The sequence below is a fragment of the Lucilia cuprina genome, chromosome 6 (genome assembly GCF_022045245.1).
Source record: "Lucilia cuprina isolate Lc7/37 chromosome 6, ASM2204524v1, whole genome shotgun sequence".
Classification (NCBI taxonomy): Eukaryota; Metazoa; Arthropoda; class Insecta; order Diptera; family Calliphoridae; genus Lucilia; species Lucilia cuprina.
The window spans coordinates 10,517,026-10,535,079 of NC_060954.1; the positions used below are offsets into that span (position 1 = coordinate 10,517,026).

The window sequence follows — 18,054 nt, forward strand, 5'->3', positions numbered from 1 at the left end:
TATAGACTATTCTATAGTCCAGACTATAGACTATTCTATAGTCCAGACTATAGACTATTCTATAGTCCAGACTATAGACTATTCTATAGTGCAGACTATAGACTATTCCATAGTCCATAGTCCAGACTATAGACTATTCTATAGTCCAGACTATAGACTATTCCATAGTCCAGACTATAGACTATTCGATAGTCCAGACTATAGACTATTGTATAGTCCAGACTATAAACTATTCTATAGTCCAGATTATAGGCTATTCTATAGTCCTGACTATAGGCTATTTAATAGTCCAGACTATAGACTAATCTATAGTCCAGACTATAGACTATATTGTAGTCTATATCATATGCTCAAAGATTTAATAAGCAAAATGTCATGTAGTAAAGTTTTAAACAACATGACCTTAACTGTGTAAAATCTATATTCTGAAGAACTTTTCTCGGCGTTGAAAAATTTCCCAAAATTTTAAAAAATTTTAACCTGAAAATTTATTCCTTTTAAAGTTGCTCCCAAAATAGCTCCATTTGATTTTGGTGAAGAACCCTTAAACTATGGCGAACCAGCATCGGTACAATGCACTATACTGGGAGGTGATTTACCCATAAACGTAACATGGTTATTAAATGGCAAAGCCATAGATAGTTTTCATGATATATCACTAGCGCGTATAGGCAAACGAGTTAATGTTTTGACCATAGAATCGGTGGCGGCACATCATGCGGGCAATTATTCTTGTCGGGCACAAAATAAAGCAGGGCTTACTGAACATTATGCGAGTTTAATAGTTAATGGTTTGTTTATGTTGAAAAAAAATCTTAATTTATAAATTTTTCTTTTTTTGTTTTTTGTTTGTTTTTACATTCCCTTAAACCATACCTCACTACCTCCCCTAAAAACCCTTTGTATATAACAAAAAGTTCCTCCCAAAATAACGGCCTTTTCATTTGGTGATGAACCTTTAAATTTTGGTGAACCTGTATCGGTTCATTGTACTATAACGGGTGGAGATTTACCCGTTTCTGTTATGTGGACTTTAAATAGACATCCTTTAATGCCCGATTTGAATATATTAACTGAGAAACGTGGTAAACGTATTAATAATCTAATGATTGATGCTATAGAGGCTAAACATGCTGGAATTTATACTTGTATTGCTAGCAATGCTGCGGGTAAAGTGGAACATTCCGCTGAATTGGTGGTTAATGGTTAGTTGTGATTTGTTTTTGCGCAAGTATTGAGTTTTAAATATAATGGTTTGGTTTTATTTATGTTTTAAATTAACTTCCCAGTTCCTTAAGACAATACTGATATAACAAAAAAACAAAATTTGGAACGATTTAAAGAATATGGAGGCTGAGTGCTGTAGTTTTGTATGTATGCATATGTAAGGTGGATTAAAATCATTATTCTCTTTATTTAGCAAGCATTTTCCTTAAAGAAATCTTTGCTGAATTGACAAATAAGTAACATTTTTTTAGCTGAATTTGTGCTAAATTAACAAAAACCCACTGTCTTTCATAATAAACATAAATTTTCCCTATTCAGCTACAATTTTCTTTGAAAAAAGTTTGCTGAATTAAAAGATTTTCTTAGCTTAGTAACAAAAGCTCCTTTCTTTTTGTATATTTTAGAGGATTTTTCATATTCAGCTAAGTTTTTCGTAAAAAAAAGTTTGCTGAATTAGCTTAAAACGAAAATTTCTCCAGCTGAATTGATGTTAAATTAAATAAAAATCATTTATTTTTTTATATTATGAGAAAATTTTTTATATTCAGCTAAGTTTTAATCGAAAAAAGTTTGCTGAATTAGCTTAAAACAAAAAAATTTCCAGCTGAATTTGCATTAAACGAAACAATGCTCTTAGCTGTTTATATTATGAAAAAATTTTTCATATTCAGCTAAGTTTTTTATTAAAAAAAGTTTGCTGAATTAGCTTCAAACGAAAATTTCTCCAGCTGAATTGATGTTGAATTAAATAAAAATTATTTGTTTTTTATATTATGAGAAAATTTTTCCTATAGTTTTAATAGAAAAAAAGTTTGCTGAATTAGCTTAAAATGAAAATTTCTCCAGCTGAATTTGTATTAAATTAACAAATATTCTTAGCTTTTTTAATTATAAGAAGATTTTTTTATATTCAGCTAAGTTTTTCATAAAAAAAAGTTTGCTGAGTTAGCTTAAAACGAAAATTTTCCCAGCTGAATTGATGTTAAATTAATTAAAAATCCTTTGTTTTTTATATTGTGAGAAAATTTTTAATTTTCAGCTATGTTTTAATCAAAAAAAGTTTGCTGAATTAGCTTTAAACGAAAAATTTTCCAGCTGAATTTGCATTAAAATAACAAATAATCTAAGCTTTTTATATTTTGAGAGGATTTTTTTATATTCAGCTAAAATTTTCCTTAAAATAAAGCTTGCTGAGTTGAGAATATAAAACATTGTCTTAGCTGAATTAGTGTTAAAGTAACGAAAAACCTTTTGATTTCTTTACTATGAGCAGATCTGTCATTTGCATTGAAAAATATTTGCTGAATTGCTGTTAACTCTCTTTAATTGTTCTTTAGTGCCACCCAAAATCAACTATTTCTCTTTCGGCAATGATGAACCCATGAGTTATGGTGAATTTATAAATGTCCAATGTATTATATCGGGTGGTGATTTACCTGTTAATATCACTTGGATTTTGAATGGTAAACCTTTTGAGGATTATTTAGAAATCTATACCACCAAACGTGGTAAACGTATCAATGAATTGACTATAGAATCGGTGGCTGCTAAACATGCAGGAAATTATTCTTGTATAGCTGAGAATAGAGCTGGTCGTGTTAATTATACGGCTGAATTAAAAGTTAATGGTGTGTACGTGTGTGTGTGTGTGTGGGTGTGGTGTATGCAAGTTGTAGTTAATATTTTGATTTATTTTTTATATATTTTGTTAATTTTTTCCCAAAAACAACAACTATGGATCTGGTATTTGCAGTTTATTTAAAAGAAGATTTTATACATTATTTATTGTGCTGAATTGATAGAATTGATAAAATTTTCTAGCTGAATTTGTGTTAAAGTGAGAAAAACTCTTTGTTTTTTATGTTATAAAATGATTTTTCTTATTCAGCTAAGATTTCCATAGAATAATGTTTGCTGAATTAGGAAAACTGTAACTCTTGCTTAGCTGAATTTGTTTTAAAGTAACAAAAATCTTTTGATTGTTTTATTTTGAGCAGATTTTTTTGTATTCAGCTAAATTTTTCATAGAATTAGGGAAAATGTTACAATTTATTTAAAACTCTTTATTATTTACATTAGAATTGGATTTTTCTTATTCAGCTAAGATTTTTACGAAAAACGTTAGCTGAATTAAGGAAAATGTTACAATTTCTTAGCTAAATTTGTTTAAAATTGACAAAAACCTTTTTGTTTCTTTATATCATGAGTAAATTTCTATATTCAGCAAAGGATTTTTATTAAAAAAAGTTTGCTGAATTATAGAAAATGTTACAATTTCTTAGCTGAATTTGTTTAAAATTGACAAAAACTCTTTTGTTTCTTTATATTATGAGTAAATTTCTATATTCAGCAAAGGAAAAAGTTTGCTGAATTAGGGAAAACTTAAAATTTTCCCTGCTGAATTTGTGTTAAAGTAAACAAAACTCTTTGTATGCTATAACATAAGTAGAACTTTTGTGTTCAGCTAATGTTTTATTAGAAAAAATCTTAGCTGAATTAAGAACAAAGTCAAAATTTTCTAGCTGAATTTGTGTTAAAGTAATAAAAACTATTAGATTTTTATAATATAAGTAGAATTTTCATATTCAGCTAAGATTTTCAGTGAAAAATGTTTGCTGAATTAAAAAGAGACCCTATTCAGCAAAGGTTTTTTATTGAATATGTTTAGACTTAGCTAATTTACATACAATTTGTATGGTAAATTAGAGAAATATCTAGCTGAATATGTGCTACTACAATAAAATGTCTTTGTTATGATATTTTGTATATTATTCAGCTGAAATTTTCTTTTTGCTGAATTAATGAAAATTTCATATTCAGCTAGCTGAATTAGTCTTAAAGTCAAACATGTTTGGATAACATTAAAATATATTCAAAATTTTCTACATTAGTGCCGCCCAAAATGAATCAATTTACTTTCGGTGATGAACCCATGAGTTATGGTGAATTTGTTAATGTCGGTTGTATTATATCGGGTGGCGATATGCCGGTAAATATAACTTGGATGTTAAACAATCAACCTTTTGAGGATTATTTAGAGATTTATACCACCAAACGTGGTAAACGTATATTAGAATTGACCATAGAATCGGTGGCCGCCAAACATATGGGAAATTATTCCTGTGTGGCGGAAAATAAAGCTGGACGTGTTAATTATACAGCTGAATTAAAAGTTAATGGTGTGTTTTTTTATTAAATATTTAAAAAATTTTTTTTCTTTTTGTTTAATTTTTCACCCCCGAATTATTGTTTGAAACACTGCTCCTACCCCTCCCCCCACAAAATTTCCCTAAACATTACAGTACCACCCAAATTAGCCCAATTTGATTTTGGTGATGAACCGGTTAATTTTGGTGAATCGGCTAGTGTTCAATGTTTGGTGACATCGGGTGATTTTCCAGTTAATTTTACTTGGTTATTTAATGATCGTCAAATATCAGATGAGGTCTATGATGTCTCTATGGTAAAGTTGGGTAAAAAAATCAGCGTGCTATCCATTGATACAGTAAGAGCCCATCATGCTGGCAATTATACTTGTGTGGCCTCGAATATGGCTACATCGGTTAATCATACCGCTGAATTGATAATTAATGGTTAATTTAACAAATTTTTCATAATAAATGTTTTTAATTTATTTTTCTTTTTTTATTTCAAAATTTTCCAGTCCCTCCTAAAATAGCTCCTTTTGATTTTGGTGATCATGCGGTGAATTTTGAGGAATCAGTTTCTGTTAATTGTTTAATCTATTTGGGTGATTTACCCATGGATATTTATTGGTTATTTAATGGTCAAGCTATAAATGCCTATAATGGTGTGTCTATAGTTAAGGGTGGCAAAAAGGCCAGTATTTTAACTATAGATTCGGTACATGGTGGTCATGCGGGTAATTATACCTGCAAGGCTCGTAATGATGCTGATGCCGCTGAATATACTGCAGAATTAATTGTTAATGGTAGAGATTTAATCAAAATTTTGTAGTTTTTTTAGTTAAATTTTGTTTTTTTTTTATTATTTTGATTTCATTTGTAGTTTTATTTTCTCCCAGCCTTTCCCACAAAAACTTTTAAATTGTGCTTTAAAACTTGTGCTGAATAAGTTTAAAAAGTGATTTGTGTGTTTAAAACTTATAAATTTATAAATTAATGTAAGAAAAACTTTAAATTACACTTTGGTAAACCAATAGAAGATTTATTTCCTTTTTAAACTACAATTTTTCATTAAAAGAAGTTTGCTGAATAAAAGAAAATTTAACATTTTCTTAGCTGAATTTGTATTATTACAACAAAAACTAATTGTTTATTGTTTTATGAGAAAAATTTGTATATTCAGCTAAGTTTTCATTACAAAAAGTTTGCTGAATTAAAGAAAACGTAAAATTTTCTTAGCTGAATTAGTGTTAAAGTTAAGAAAACTCTTTGCTTTATATGTTTTGAAAGGAATTCTTTTTATTCAGGTAAGATTTCATGATAAAAAGTTTGCTGAATTACAGAAAACTTAAAATTTTTCTAGCTGAATTAGTGTTAAATTATAGAAAAGTCTTTACTTTATATGTTTTGAAAAGAATTCTGATATTCAACTGATATTTTATGGCAAAAAGTTTGCTGAATTTGGAAAATCATAACATTTTCTTAGCTGAATTAGTGCTAAAGTATAGAAAACTCTTTGCTTTATATGTTTTGAAAATAATTTTTATATTCAGCTGAGATTTCATGACAAAAAGTTTGCTGAATTAGGGAAATTGAAACATTTTCTTAGTTGAATTAGTGTAAAAGTAAAGAAAACTCTTTGCTTTATATGTTTTCAATAGAATTTTTATATTCAGCTGAGATTTCATTACAAAAAGTTTGCTGAATTAGAGAACACGTAAGATTTCTCTAGCTGAATTAGCGTAAAAGTATAGAAAACCCTTTGCTTTATATGTTTTAAGTAAAATTTGTTTATTCAGCTTAGTTATCATTACAAAAAGTTTGCTGAATTAGATAAAACGTAAAATTTTCCTAGCTGAATTAGTGCTTAAGTATAGAAAACTCTTTGCTTTATATGTTTTCAATAGAATTTTTATATTCAGCAGAGATTTCATTACAAAAATTTTGGTGAATTAGGGAAATCAAAACATTTTCTTAGCTGAATTAGTGCTTAAGTATAGAAAACTCTTTGCTTTATATGTTTTCAATAGAATTTTTATATTCAGCTGAGATTTCATTAAAAAAAGTTTGCTGAATTAGGGAAATCGAAACATTTTCTTAGCTGAATTAGTGCTTAAGTATAGAAAACTCTTTGCTTTATATGTTTTTAATAGAATTTTGATATTCAGCTGAGATTTCATTACAAAAAGTTTGCTGAATTAGGGAAATCGAAACATTTTCTTAGCTGAATTAGTGCTTAAGTATAGATAACTCTTTGCTTTATATGATATGAGTAGAACTTTGATATTCAGCTGAGCTTTCATTAAACAAAGTTTGCTGAATTAGGGAAAACGTAAAATTTTCTTAGCTGAATTAGTGTAAAAGTAAAGAAAGCTCTTTGCTTTATATGTTTTCAATAGAATTTTGATATTTAGCAGAGATTTCATTACAAAAAGTTTGCTGAATTAGGGAAATCAAAACATTTTCTTAGCTGAATTAGTGCTTAAGTATAGAAAACTCTTTGCTTTATATGTTTTCAATAGAATTTTTATATTCAACAGAGATTTCATTACAAAAAGTTTGCTGAATTAGGGAAATCAAAACATTTTCTTAGCTGAATTAGTGCTTAAGTATAGAAAACTCTTTGCTTTATATGTTTTCAATAGAATTTTGATATTCAGCAGAGATTTCATTACAAAAAGTTTGCTGAATTAGGGAAATCGAAACATTTTCTTAGCTGAATTAGTGCTTAAGTATAGATAACTCTTTGCTTTATATGATATGAGTAGAACTTTGATATTCAGCTGAGCTTTCATTAAACAAAATTTGCTGAATTAGGGAAAACGTAAAATTTTCTTAGCTGAATTAGTGCTTAAGTATAGAAAACTCTTTGCTTTATATGTTTTCAATAGAATTTTTATATTCAGAAGAGATTTCATGACAAAAAGTTTGCTGAATTAGGGAAATCGAAACATTTTCTTAGCTGAATTGGTGCTAAAGTAAAGATAACTCTTTGCTTTATATGATATGAGTAGAACTTTTATATTCAGCTGAGCTTTCATTAAACAAAGTTTGCTGAATTAGGGAAAACGTACAATTTTCTTAGCTGAATTGGTGTTAGAGTAAAGAATACTCTTTGCTTTTTATGTTATTAGTAAAATTTTTATATTCAGCTAAGTTTTCACTAATAAAAAGTATGCTGAATTAGTGAAAACGTAAAATTTTCTTAGCTGAATTACTAGTAAAGTAAAGAAAACTCTTTGCTTTTTAGGTCATGCTAAGAATTTTTTATATTCAGCTTAATTTCTATTGCAAAAAGTTTGCTGAATTGCAAAAAATCACAACATTTTCTTAGCTAAATTGTTAACAAACTGTTAAATATTATTAAGTTTACTTATTTAATTGAGTTTGTTAAAAAAAAAACTACCCCCAGCTCCTCCCAAAATAGTGGCCTTTGATTTTGGTGACATACCCACCAATTTTGAGGATTCAGTATCGGTAAATTGTTTAATCTCCTCCGGTGATATGCCCATCGATATCGAATGGTTGTTTAATAATGAACCGGTGAATATATTTGCTGGTATCTCTGTTATGAGAGGAGGCAAACGTACCAGTTTATTAACCATAGATTCTGTACATGCCGGCCATGCGGGCAATTATACTTGCAAAGCTAAAAATCGTGCCGGTTTTGAAGAGTATTCAGCGGAATTAATAGTTAATGGTGCTTAAGATTTTATATATAATTAAATAAGTTTTATTTGTTTGTAGATTGTTTAATTTAATTGAATTTTTCTTTTGTGTTTTCTTAATTTTATATAAGTTCCTCCCAAAATAACTCCTTTCGATTTTGGCGAAGAACCAGCCAATGTGGAAGATTCGGTATCAATAACATGTCTTATATCATCGGGTGATTTGCCCATAGATATTGAATGGTTGTTTAATGATTATGGTATAAGTTCATATTCGGGTATACAGGTGATGAAGGGTGGTAAACGTACTAGCATGTTGACTATAGATAATGTCAAGGCCCATCATGCGGGCAAATATACTTGTAAGGCTAAAAATCATGCAGCGGCCAATAATTTTACCACCGAGTTAATAGTTAATGGTATTTTTAAGATTTTTTTTTAAGAATAAATTTTTGGATTATTTTAAGTTTCCTTTTTAAATTTTTTTATTTATTTTTTTTTTTTTACTTTAAAGTTCCACCCAAAATAACACCCTTCGATTTTGGCGAAGAGCCCGCCAATTTTGAGGAAACAGTTTCTATACCTTGTATTATTGCATCGGGTGATCAGCCCATAGATATAGAATGGTTGTTTAATGATTATGGCATTAGTTCATATTCGGGTATTACGGTGGTTAAGGGTGGCAAACGTAGCAGCATGTTGACCATAGACAGTGTACAGGGAAGGCATGCAGGCTTCTACACCTGCAAGGCCAAAAATCATGCTGCTGCTGTTAATTATACGGCTGAATTGATTGTGAATGGTAGTTGTTAAAAGAGTTTTGTTATAAATTTAAAAAATAAAATTCTTTTTGATTTTAGAGTTTTATTTAAAAAAATATTTTATTTTTATAATTTTTATTCAAAAAAAGTCCCTCCCAAAATCTCTCCTTTTGATTTCGGTGATGAACCGGCCAATTTTGAGGAAACTGTTTCGGTAACTTGCATTATATCTTTGGGTGATCAGCCTATAGATATAGAATGGTTGTTTAATGATTATGGCATTAGTTCGTATTCGGGTATAACGGTAATGAAGGGAGGCAAACGCACCAGTTTATTAACCATCGATAATGTTAAGGCCCATCATGCAGGCAATTATACCTGCAAGGCCAAAAATCACGCAGCTGCTGTTAATTATACTGCGGAATTAATAGTTAATGGTAGTTTACAATAAACTAATAATTTTTATATTTAAAAATATTTTTTTTCTTTAGGTATTCTTTCTTTTGTTCAATAATTTAAATTTTTTCTTTTAGTTGCTCCCAAAATAGCTCATTTTGATTTTGGCACTGAGCCGGCCAATTTTGAGGATTCAGTTTCGGTTAATTGTTTAGTTTCTTCCGGCGATTTGCCTTTAGATATTGAATGGCTTTTCAATGATAGTCCTATTAATTCTTATTCTGGCATAACTGTTTCTAAAATGGGCAAACGTTTAAGTCTGTTAATGATTGAAGGTGTTAGTGCTAAACATATGGGAAATTATACTTGTAAAGCTCGTAATTTATGGGCTTCTTCTTCGTATACCGCACAATTAGTAGTGAATGGTGATTTATTTTTAAGAATGTCTTTTATGTAGAAATTATTGGTAAACGTTTTTTTTTTTTGGTTTTATAATTTTATTTCCTTTTAAGATTTTTCAGTTTTTTTTAAGGTCCCCATGTCCCTATAAAAATAAAGTCTTTCCTAAAATTACAGTAGTTAAATGAACACTTTAAACAATTTGTATTGAATAATATAATGCATGATGATTATTATAAAACGCTTTAGATTTTTTGTTACTTGGAAATATTCACCTAATTCTGCTAAATATCGGACCTTAGATCGAACCAAACATGTTTAGCCCTAAAATTTGAAAATGTTAGATCATTGACTAGGGCAAAGTCTTGATCATCGATTAGACTAAAGACCATACTGTAGACTACATCATTGACTGAACTAAATACTGAATGATCAACTAGTCTAAAGACTAGATCATCAATTAGTCTAAAGACTAGATCATCAACTAGTCTAAAGACTAGATCATCTACTAGTCTATAGACTAGATCATTTACTAGTCTATAGACTAGATCATTTACTAGTCTATAGACTAGATCATCGAATACTTTATATACTAGATAATCGTCTAGTCTATAGACTAGATCATCAACTAGCTTATAGACTAGATAATCGTCTAGTCTATAGACTAGATCACTGACTAATCTATAGACTAGATCATCGACTAGTGTATAAAAAAGACTAGTCTATAGACTAGTCGATGATCAATGATCTAGTCCATAGTCTAGACTAGATCATCGACTAGTCTATAAACTAGATCATCGACTAGTTTATAGACTAGATCATCAACTAGTCTATAGACTAGATCAACAACTAATATATAGACTAGATCATGAACCAATCTATAGACTAGATCATCGACTAGTCTATAGACAAATCATCGACTAGTCTATAGACAAATCATCGACTAGTCTATAGACTAGATCATCGACTAGTCTATAGACTAGATCATCGACTAGTCTATAGACTAGATCATCGACTAGTCTATAGACTAGATCATCGACTAGTATATAGACAAATCATCGACTAGTATATAGACAAATCATCGACTAGTCTATAGACTAGATCATCGACTAGTCTATAGGCTAGATCAGCGACTAGTCTATAGACTAGATCATCGACTAGTCTATAGACTAGATCATCGACTAGTCTATAGACTAGATCATCGACTAGTCTATAGACTAGATCATCGACTAGTCTATAGACTAGATCATCGACTAGTCTATAGACGAGATCATAGACTAGTCTATAGACTAGATCATTGACAAGTCAATAAACTAAATCATCGACTAGTCTATAGACTGGATCATTGACTAGTCTAATGACAATAACATTGACCTACAGACTAATCTAAAGACTATAGCTTTGGCTTGTGTTAAGAGGACATCTTTAGCTGGTCTATAGATTGAATTACAGACTGATTGATTCAGGACTTGGTTATGAATGCCATTAGAATATTTCCAATATTAATTTTATGTTCTTTTGTAGCTAATTGATTTATGTTTTGCAATTACTTTTGATTTGCCAAAATTGTATTAAGCTTTTTGCAAATATTTATAATAAATTGTAAAAAAAAGTATCAACGAAAAATTATAAATTTGTTGAAAAAAAAGTTAGTGATCAGAAGTTAAAATTTTTGCTTGAAAGCGATCTAATTTGAAAATTTCTTAAAGGTTGCTAGAAGACAAACTAATTTATCAAGTTAACAACTCTCTACTTTAATAGATCAGCGAGATTTTCGATTCGGAACGAAATTTACAATAAAGATCGATTCGGAACGAACGAGAAGATGTGATCATTACAGCGATCCTTATAGTTAAGAAAAAGGGATGTGTGATCTGTTTATTAAGTTACAAACTAATAATTGGTTCACTGTATCGCCTTTTTTGTCGATTAGAACTTAACTCCCGAATATTTCTAGAGTTACTTCGCAAAAATTTTTTATCGGACTGATGTAATTAAAAAATATAAATAATCTATATAAAAAAACGATTTATATGGGTTTCAACTAATTCCCTTTTATTATAACATTAGTTCCCCCCAAAGTTGTACCTTTCGATTTTGGCGATGAGCCTACAAATTTTGAAGACTCCGTATCGGTAAATTGTTTAATCTCATCCGGTGATATGCCAGTCAATATAACCTGGCTGCATAATGACGTAACCATGCAACCTTTTGGTACCGGTATTACCATATTGAAAAGTGGTAAAAGGGCCAGTGTTTTAACTATAGATGCAGTACATGCAGGACATGTGGGTGAATACACATGCCTAGCAGAGAATAGAGCGGGCAAGGCAAATCATACAGCGGAATTACATGTCAATGGTGGACCTAATAGATCTTGTTTTTTTTTAGATATAAGTTTTATAATGGTTTAAAAAAATATGATTTTTAATTTGATTTCAATTTTCTTTTACTTCCCTACAAAAGTTCCTCCTAAAATAACACCTTTTGATTTTGGCGATGAACCCGCCAATTTTGGCGATTCGGTGACAGTACAATGTACTATATCTAAGGGTGATTTACCGGTCGATATTAATTGGCTGTTTAATGGTTATGCCTTAAATGATTATCTAGGAGCTACTACATCGAAAATAGGCAAAAAAGTCAGTGTCTTAACTATAGATACGGTAAATGGTCATAATGCGGGCAATTATACTTGTATAGCCCGCAATATGGCCCAGACTACAGAGTATACAGCGGAACTAGTTGTTAATGGTTAAAATTTTAAATTTATTAATAAAAAGTTTAATAATTTTTATTTCTTTTTCAATTATTTACTTTATTTTTAAAATTCCTGCCTTTTTTAAAAAACCAAAATTCTAGTACCTCCCAAAATTTCACCCTTTTCAACGGGTAATCCAGAGGCTGTACATTTAGATCAATATATTACCTATCAGTGTACCATAACCGAGGGTGATTTACCTTTAAATATTTTATGGACTTTAAATAATCAACCTTTGGTCAATGAAGATAATCCCGATATTTTGATCTCGAAATTGGGTAGACGTAGTAGTGTTTTAACCATAGAAAGTGTAAGTGCCAAAAATGCAGGCAATTACACCTGTCAGGGTACGAATAAGGCCGGCAAGGCCAGTTTTACCACACAATTAAAAGTTATAGGTATTTCGACAAAACGTATTTTTTTTAACAAAAAATAATTTTATTTAAATTTCTTTAACAAATTTTTTATTTCTTTTAAAATTTTTTTTAAATTTAATCCCTCAATTTTAGTTTTACCACGCATTAGACCTTTTACCTTTGAGGAAGGTCCTGCTCAGACGGGCCAATATTTAACACTATACTGTTCAGCATCACTTGGTGATTTACCCTTAAATATAACATGGCTGCTAAATGATCAAATTGTTGAAGAAGTAGAAGAAGCAAATGCTAATGCTAATAGTTTGGGTATTTCCACAATGATGGTGAATAAACGTACTAGTGTTTTGACTATAGATTCGGTAGATGATCATCATGCCGGAAATTACACATGTCTAGCTCGTAATCGTGCTGGTTTCCATTCGTATACAACGAAATTAAATGTTTATGGTTAGCAGAAATTAACAGAAATTACCTCAGATAGTAGTTTATTAACTTTAATTTACTAAACAAACAAAAACTTTTCTCTATTTCTTATCTGCTAAAAAAAAACAAAAACTATTTACTGGTCTATCTCTTGGTTGCTGAAATTTTTAATGGGTTATTTTTCTAATCGTTTAGTTTCAAAATGTAGTTGAAAAATGCATGTTAATCAACAATATTTGTTGCATGTCAGAGCACATAATTAATTAAGTTCGCTTAACACACCCTTAATAGCTGTTTGATCTTATAATATGTTCGTAATCTTACGCTCCAGACCCTAAAGTTTAATCGAGCGCTTAAACCTATGGATTTATTTAACAATAAAATTGGCAATAATCTTAAATAAACTTTTATATTTAAAATAATGCCTAAAAGTATGCTTAGCTTAATAAGGTTATTATTTGCCTGTGTTTATACTTTTGTTGTAGCTCATTATTAAATAATACCATAAACAGTTAGTTCAGTTTTACTTAGTACAGTTCTAGTTGAGTTAGAGTACAGCTTAGTTGAGTTCTAGTTTAGTTCAAGTTCAGTTGTCGTTCAATACTAGTCCAATTCTAGTTCAGTTCAATTGCAGTTCTAATTCAATTCTAGTTCAGATCTAGCTCAGTTCTAATCTTGTTCTAGTTCAGTTCTAGTTCAGCTTTAGTTCAGTTCTAGTTTAGGTCTACTTCAGTTATATTTCAGTTCTAGTTCAGTTCTCGTTCTGTTCTAGTTCAGTTCTAGTTTAGTTCTAGTTTAGTTCTAGTTCAGTTCGAGTTTAGTTCCAGTTCAGGTCTAGTTCAGTTCTAGTTCAGTTCTAGTTCAGTTCTAGTTTAGTTCTAGTTTAGTTCTAGTTTAGTTCTAGTTTTGTTCAAATTTGGTTCTAGTTCAGTTCTAGTTTAGTTCTAGTTCAGTTCTAGTTCAGTTCAAGTTCAGTTCTAGTTCAGCTTTGGTTCAGTTCTAGTTCAGTTCAGTTTTAGTTCTAGTTCAGTTTTAGTTCAGTTGTAGTTCAGTTCTAGTTCAGTTTTAGTTCAGTTCTAGTTCAGTTCTAGTTCAGTTCTAGTTCAGTTCTAGTTCAGTTCTAATTCAGTTCTAGTTCAGTTCTAGTTCAGTTCTAGTTCAGTTCTAGTTCAGTTCTAGTTCAGTTCTAGTTCAGTTCTAGTTCAGTTCTAGTTCAGTTCTAGTTCAGTTCTAGTTCAGTTCTAGTTCAGTTCTAGTTCAGTTCTAGTTCAGTTCTAGTTCAGTTCTAGTTCAGTTCTAGTTCAGTTCTAGTTCAGTTCTAGTTCAATTCTAGTTTAGTTCCAGTTCAGGTCTAGTTCAGTTCTAGTTTAATTCCAGTTCGGTTCTAGTTCAGTCTAGTTTAGTTCTAGTTTTGTTCTAGTTCAGTTCGAGTTTAGTTCTAGTTCAGTTCTAGTTTAGTTCTAGAATAGTTCTCGTTCAGTTCTAGTTTAGTTCTAGTTGAGTTCTAGTTCAGTTCTAGTTCAGTTCTAGTTTAGTTCTAGTTTAGTTCTAGTTCAGTTCTAGTTTAGTTCCAGTTTAGGTCTAGTTCAGTTCTAGTTTAATTCCAGTTCGGTTCTAGTTCAGTTCTAGTTTTGTTCTGGTTCAGTTCGAGTTTAGTTCTAGTTCAGTTTTAGATTAGTTCTAGTTCAGTTCGAGTTCAGTTCTAGAATAGTTCCAGTTCAGTTCTAGTTCAGTACTAGTTCAGTTCTAGTTCAGTTCTAGTTCAGTTCTAGTTCAATTCTAGTTTTGTTCTATTTTAGTTCTAGTTCAGTTCTAGTTCAGTTCTAGTTCAGTTCTAGTTCAGTTCTAGTTCAGTTCTAGTTCAGTTCTAGTTCAGTTCTAGTTCAATTCTAGTTCAGTTCTAGTTCAGTTCTAGTTCAGTTCTAGTTCAGTTCTAGTTCAGTTCTAGTTCAGTTCTAGTTCAGTTCTAGTTCAGTTCTAGTTCAGTTCTAGTTCTGTTCTAGTTCTGTTCTAGTTCTCTTCTAGTTCTGTTCTAGTTCAGTTCTAGTTCAATTCTAGTTCAGTTTTAGTTCAGTTCTTATTCAGTTCTTACTTAGTTCTTATACAGTTCTTGTTCAGTTTAAGTACAGGTCTAGTTTAGTTCAGTTTCAGGTTAGTTGTAGTTTAATAGTGGATCTGACCATAAAAATAGAACAAGATTATGTGAAAATCTTCAACTTTTTCAATCGAAAAAAAATCGTTAAAGGGCCAATTTTCTGCATATAATAAAATCGATTTCTCAAAAATCCGCGTGATTATACATCTACATTGGATCAAAATTATCGAATATATATTTTTTCTGTATTCAGTTGAAAGTTTTACCTAAAATTTTGTTTATTATATTCTATTGCACCCTAAAAGTTTTACCAAAAATTGCTCCCTTCTCTGCCGGAGCTGATGCTTTCTACCCGGGCGACTATTTTACGCTACAATGTTCCATAATACATGGAGATCATCCACTGTTAGTCTACTGGTATTTTAATCAACAAAAACTCAATGAATCTGTAGCCCAACAAATGGGCATAGAAATATCAAAAATGGGTTCTAGAAGTTCGGTATTAACTATCGAATCGGTACAAGGACAACATGCTGGAAATTATACTTGTTATGGAAAAAATGCAGCAGGAGTAAGCAATTATACGGCTACGTTGATAGTAAATGGTATTAAGGATATTGAAAATTGTTATGTTGATATAGGTTTACAGTTATTGTTTTTTTTTTTTAAAGTTTTTTGTTTGTTATTATTTATTTTATATTTGTTTTGTATCTATCTATCTCTCTTTCTCTCTCGTTAAGTTCCCCCCAAACTGACACCTTTGCCCTCTAGTGTGGATAATCCTTTATTTTTGGGTGATTATTTTCAATTAAATTGTGCGGTTTTACATGGTGATTCCCCATATAATATCACCTGGTATTATAATGATGAATCGGTTAATAATCGACCGGGTATAACGGTAATGATGCATAGCAAACGTAGCAGTTCATTGAGTATTGAAAGTGTTTTAGCGGAACATGCGGGCAAATATTCATGTATTGGTGCTAATCAGGCGGGTTATACAGAAGTTTCGACCAATTTAACCATAAGGGGTTGGTGGTTTTTTATAATTTTTTCCTTTTTTATAAAAATACTAAATGCAATGCATAATGTATGTTACACTTTAAATGTTTTAATTTTTAGATAAATGGTAGCGGCTTAGTTAAAAAAAAAAAAACGAAACACCTTAATGTTTAAAATGCAAAAACTAGATTTTAAATAAAAACAAAACGGGGTAATGGCTTTACTAATTGTAAATGGCTTAAGGATCATTTTAGGAAATAAGTATCAAAAAAATCAGTGTAAAATTTCAACATTCAAAAAAGAGTTTCTAAAAATTCAGTGTTTAACTGTTCAAAAAAAAAAAAAAAAATGGCGAATAATTTCACTAAAATCACTTTCATGTTTCATTTGTTTTTACACTTTAAATGTTATTAACTGTTTTAATTTATCCATCTCTGTGTTTAAATGCATTTGTTTAACTCTAGAATTACCACAACTCGAACAATTTCAATTTAATCCTAACGGTGTTAATGGTGGTCAAGCGGTACGTGTTATGTGTATGGTAACTTCGGGTGATTTACCCATTGATATATATTGGCTTAAAGATGGCCAACCTTTGTTACGTTCGATATATCATAAAATCGATGAATATACTTTAATTTTGTCATTGCGTCAAACGAATATAGGGGACTCGGGAAATTATACTTGTGTGGCCAGTAATAAGGCTGGAGAGGCCAGAAAATGGTCTACACTAAAAGTCAAGGGTAACAACTATTGCTAAAAAGAGAAATTTTTCCAAAATAATATTTAATTTAGTAAATTTTTCAGTTCTAATCCCATGTTTAAATATTTTAAAACCTTAAATAAACTATAGTCACGAAATTGCTATATATCAGGAAATATTATTAATAAACACCTATTTTTCCTTTCCAAAATTCTACTAAACAACAAGAACCCCCCAATTTGGCAAACCTTTCCGTGTCCTCAACCCTCAGCAATGTGGGTGATTATGTACAATTTACCTGCATAGTCACTAAAGGCGATTTGCCTCTACACATTGAATGGCTGCTAAATGGCAAAGATATTATACAACAATTACCTTTTACCACAGTGGCCACGGTGGGTTCTCATACCAGTCTGCTAATGATTAACAATGTTACGGCCCAACATGCTGGGCAATATTTGTGTCGTGCTAATAATCGTGCGGGTACTTTTATTCGTACGAAACGTTTGATAGTAAATGGTATGAGCATAGTTTTTCTATATAAACTTTTTAGATTTCGCAAATAAATGGTTAAAGACAACCAATTAAATTCTCCACTTTTCTTCAAACTTTTTTATCTTTTTTCTCTCAAGTTTTTTCTCTCTTAACTTTCAAAAGTTTTTTCTTAAAATTTTTAGTAATTTTTTTTTATTAAATTTAATGTAGTAATACATTTGGAAACACTACACCGGGTTTAAGAAGAATTATTCTACTAAAGGATTGAAGATAAAAAAAAAATGGCCAATAAAAGATATAAGAACGATCACACCATAGACTAGATTATAGATTAAACTATAGACTAGACTATAGACTAGTCTATAGACTAGACTATAGACTAGACTATAGACTAGACTATAGACTAGACTAGTTCTGTTCTAGTTCGGTTCTAGTTCAGTTCTTGTTCAGTTCTAGTTCAGTTCTAGTTCAGTTCTAGTTCAGTTCTAGTTCCGTTCTAGTTCAGTTCTAGTTCAGTTATAGTTCAGTTCTAGTTTAGTTCTAGTTCAGTTCTAGTTCAGTTCTAGTTCAGTTCTAGTTCAGTTCTAGTTCAGTTCTAGTT

At 30.3% G+C, this 18,054-nt stretch overlaps 2 protein-coding genes across 2 annotated transcripts in view; one reads left to right on the forward strand and one right to left on the reverse strand.

The window, feature by feature from the left end:
• The first annotated feature begins 370 nt into the window (after window positions 1-370).
• On the forward strand, window positions 371-17,532 carry LOC111689030 (hemicentin-2-like). Its single transcript, XM_046953373.1, has 21 exons — window positions 371-380; window positions 504-791; window positions 918-1,205; window positions 2,565-2,855; window positions 4,119-4,406; window positions 4,530-4,820; window positions 4,892-5,179; window positions 7,786-8,073; window positions 8,173-8,460; window positions 8,556-8,843; window positions 8,952-9,239; window positions 9,336-9,623; window positions 11,668-11,958; window positions 12,064-12,351; window positions 12,460-12,756; window positions 12,868-13,182; window positions 15,559-15,894; window positions 15,994-16,284; window positions 16,720-16,998; window positions 17,187-17,470; window positions 17,512-17,532. The coding sequence occupies exons 1-21, from the start codon at window positions 371-373 to the stop codon at window positions 17,530-17,532; spliced, it is 5,586 nt and encodes a 1,861-aa protein (XP_046809329.1).
• Window positions 17,533-17,701: 169 nt separating this feature from the next.
• LOC124420485 (Down syndrome cell adhesion molecule-like protein Dscam2) overlaps window positions 17,702-18,054 on the reverse strand; it is a 121,501-nt gene continuing 121,148 nt past the window's right edge. The window contains exon 14 of the mRNA XM_046953374.1: window positions 17,702-17,709. Coding sequence (XP_046809330.1) covers window positions 17,702-17,709 — 8 coding nt within the window. The remainder of the gene's footprint in view (window positions 17,710-18,054) is intronic.

What these genes read in the sequence shown, in the direction of transcription:
- LOC111689030 (XM_046953373.1), top strand. An exon ending in CGCACAATTAGTAGTGAATG is followed by an intron (nt 9,624 to 11,667) that starts GTGATTTATTTT and finishes TTATAACATTAG; the next exon opens with TTCCCCCCAAAGTTGTACCT. An exon ending in CACACAATTAAAAGTTATAG is followed by an intron (nt 12,757 to 12,867) that starts GTATTTCGACAA and finishes CCTCAATTTTAG; the next exon opens with TTTTACCACGCATTAGACCT.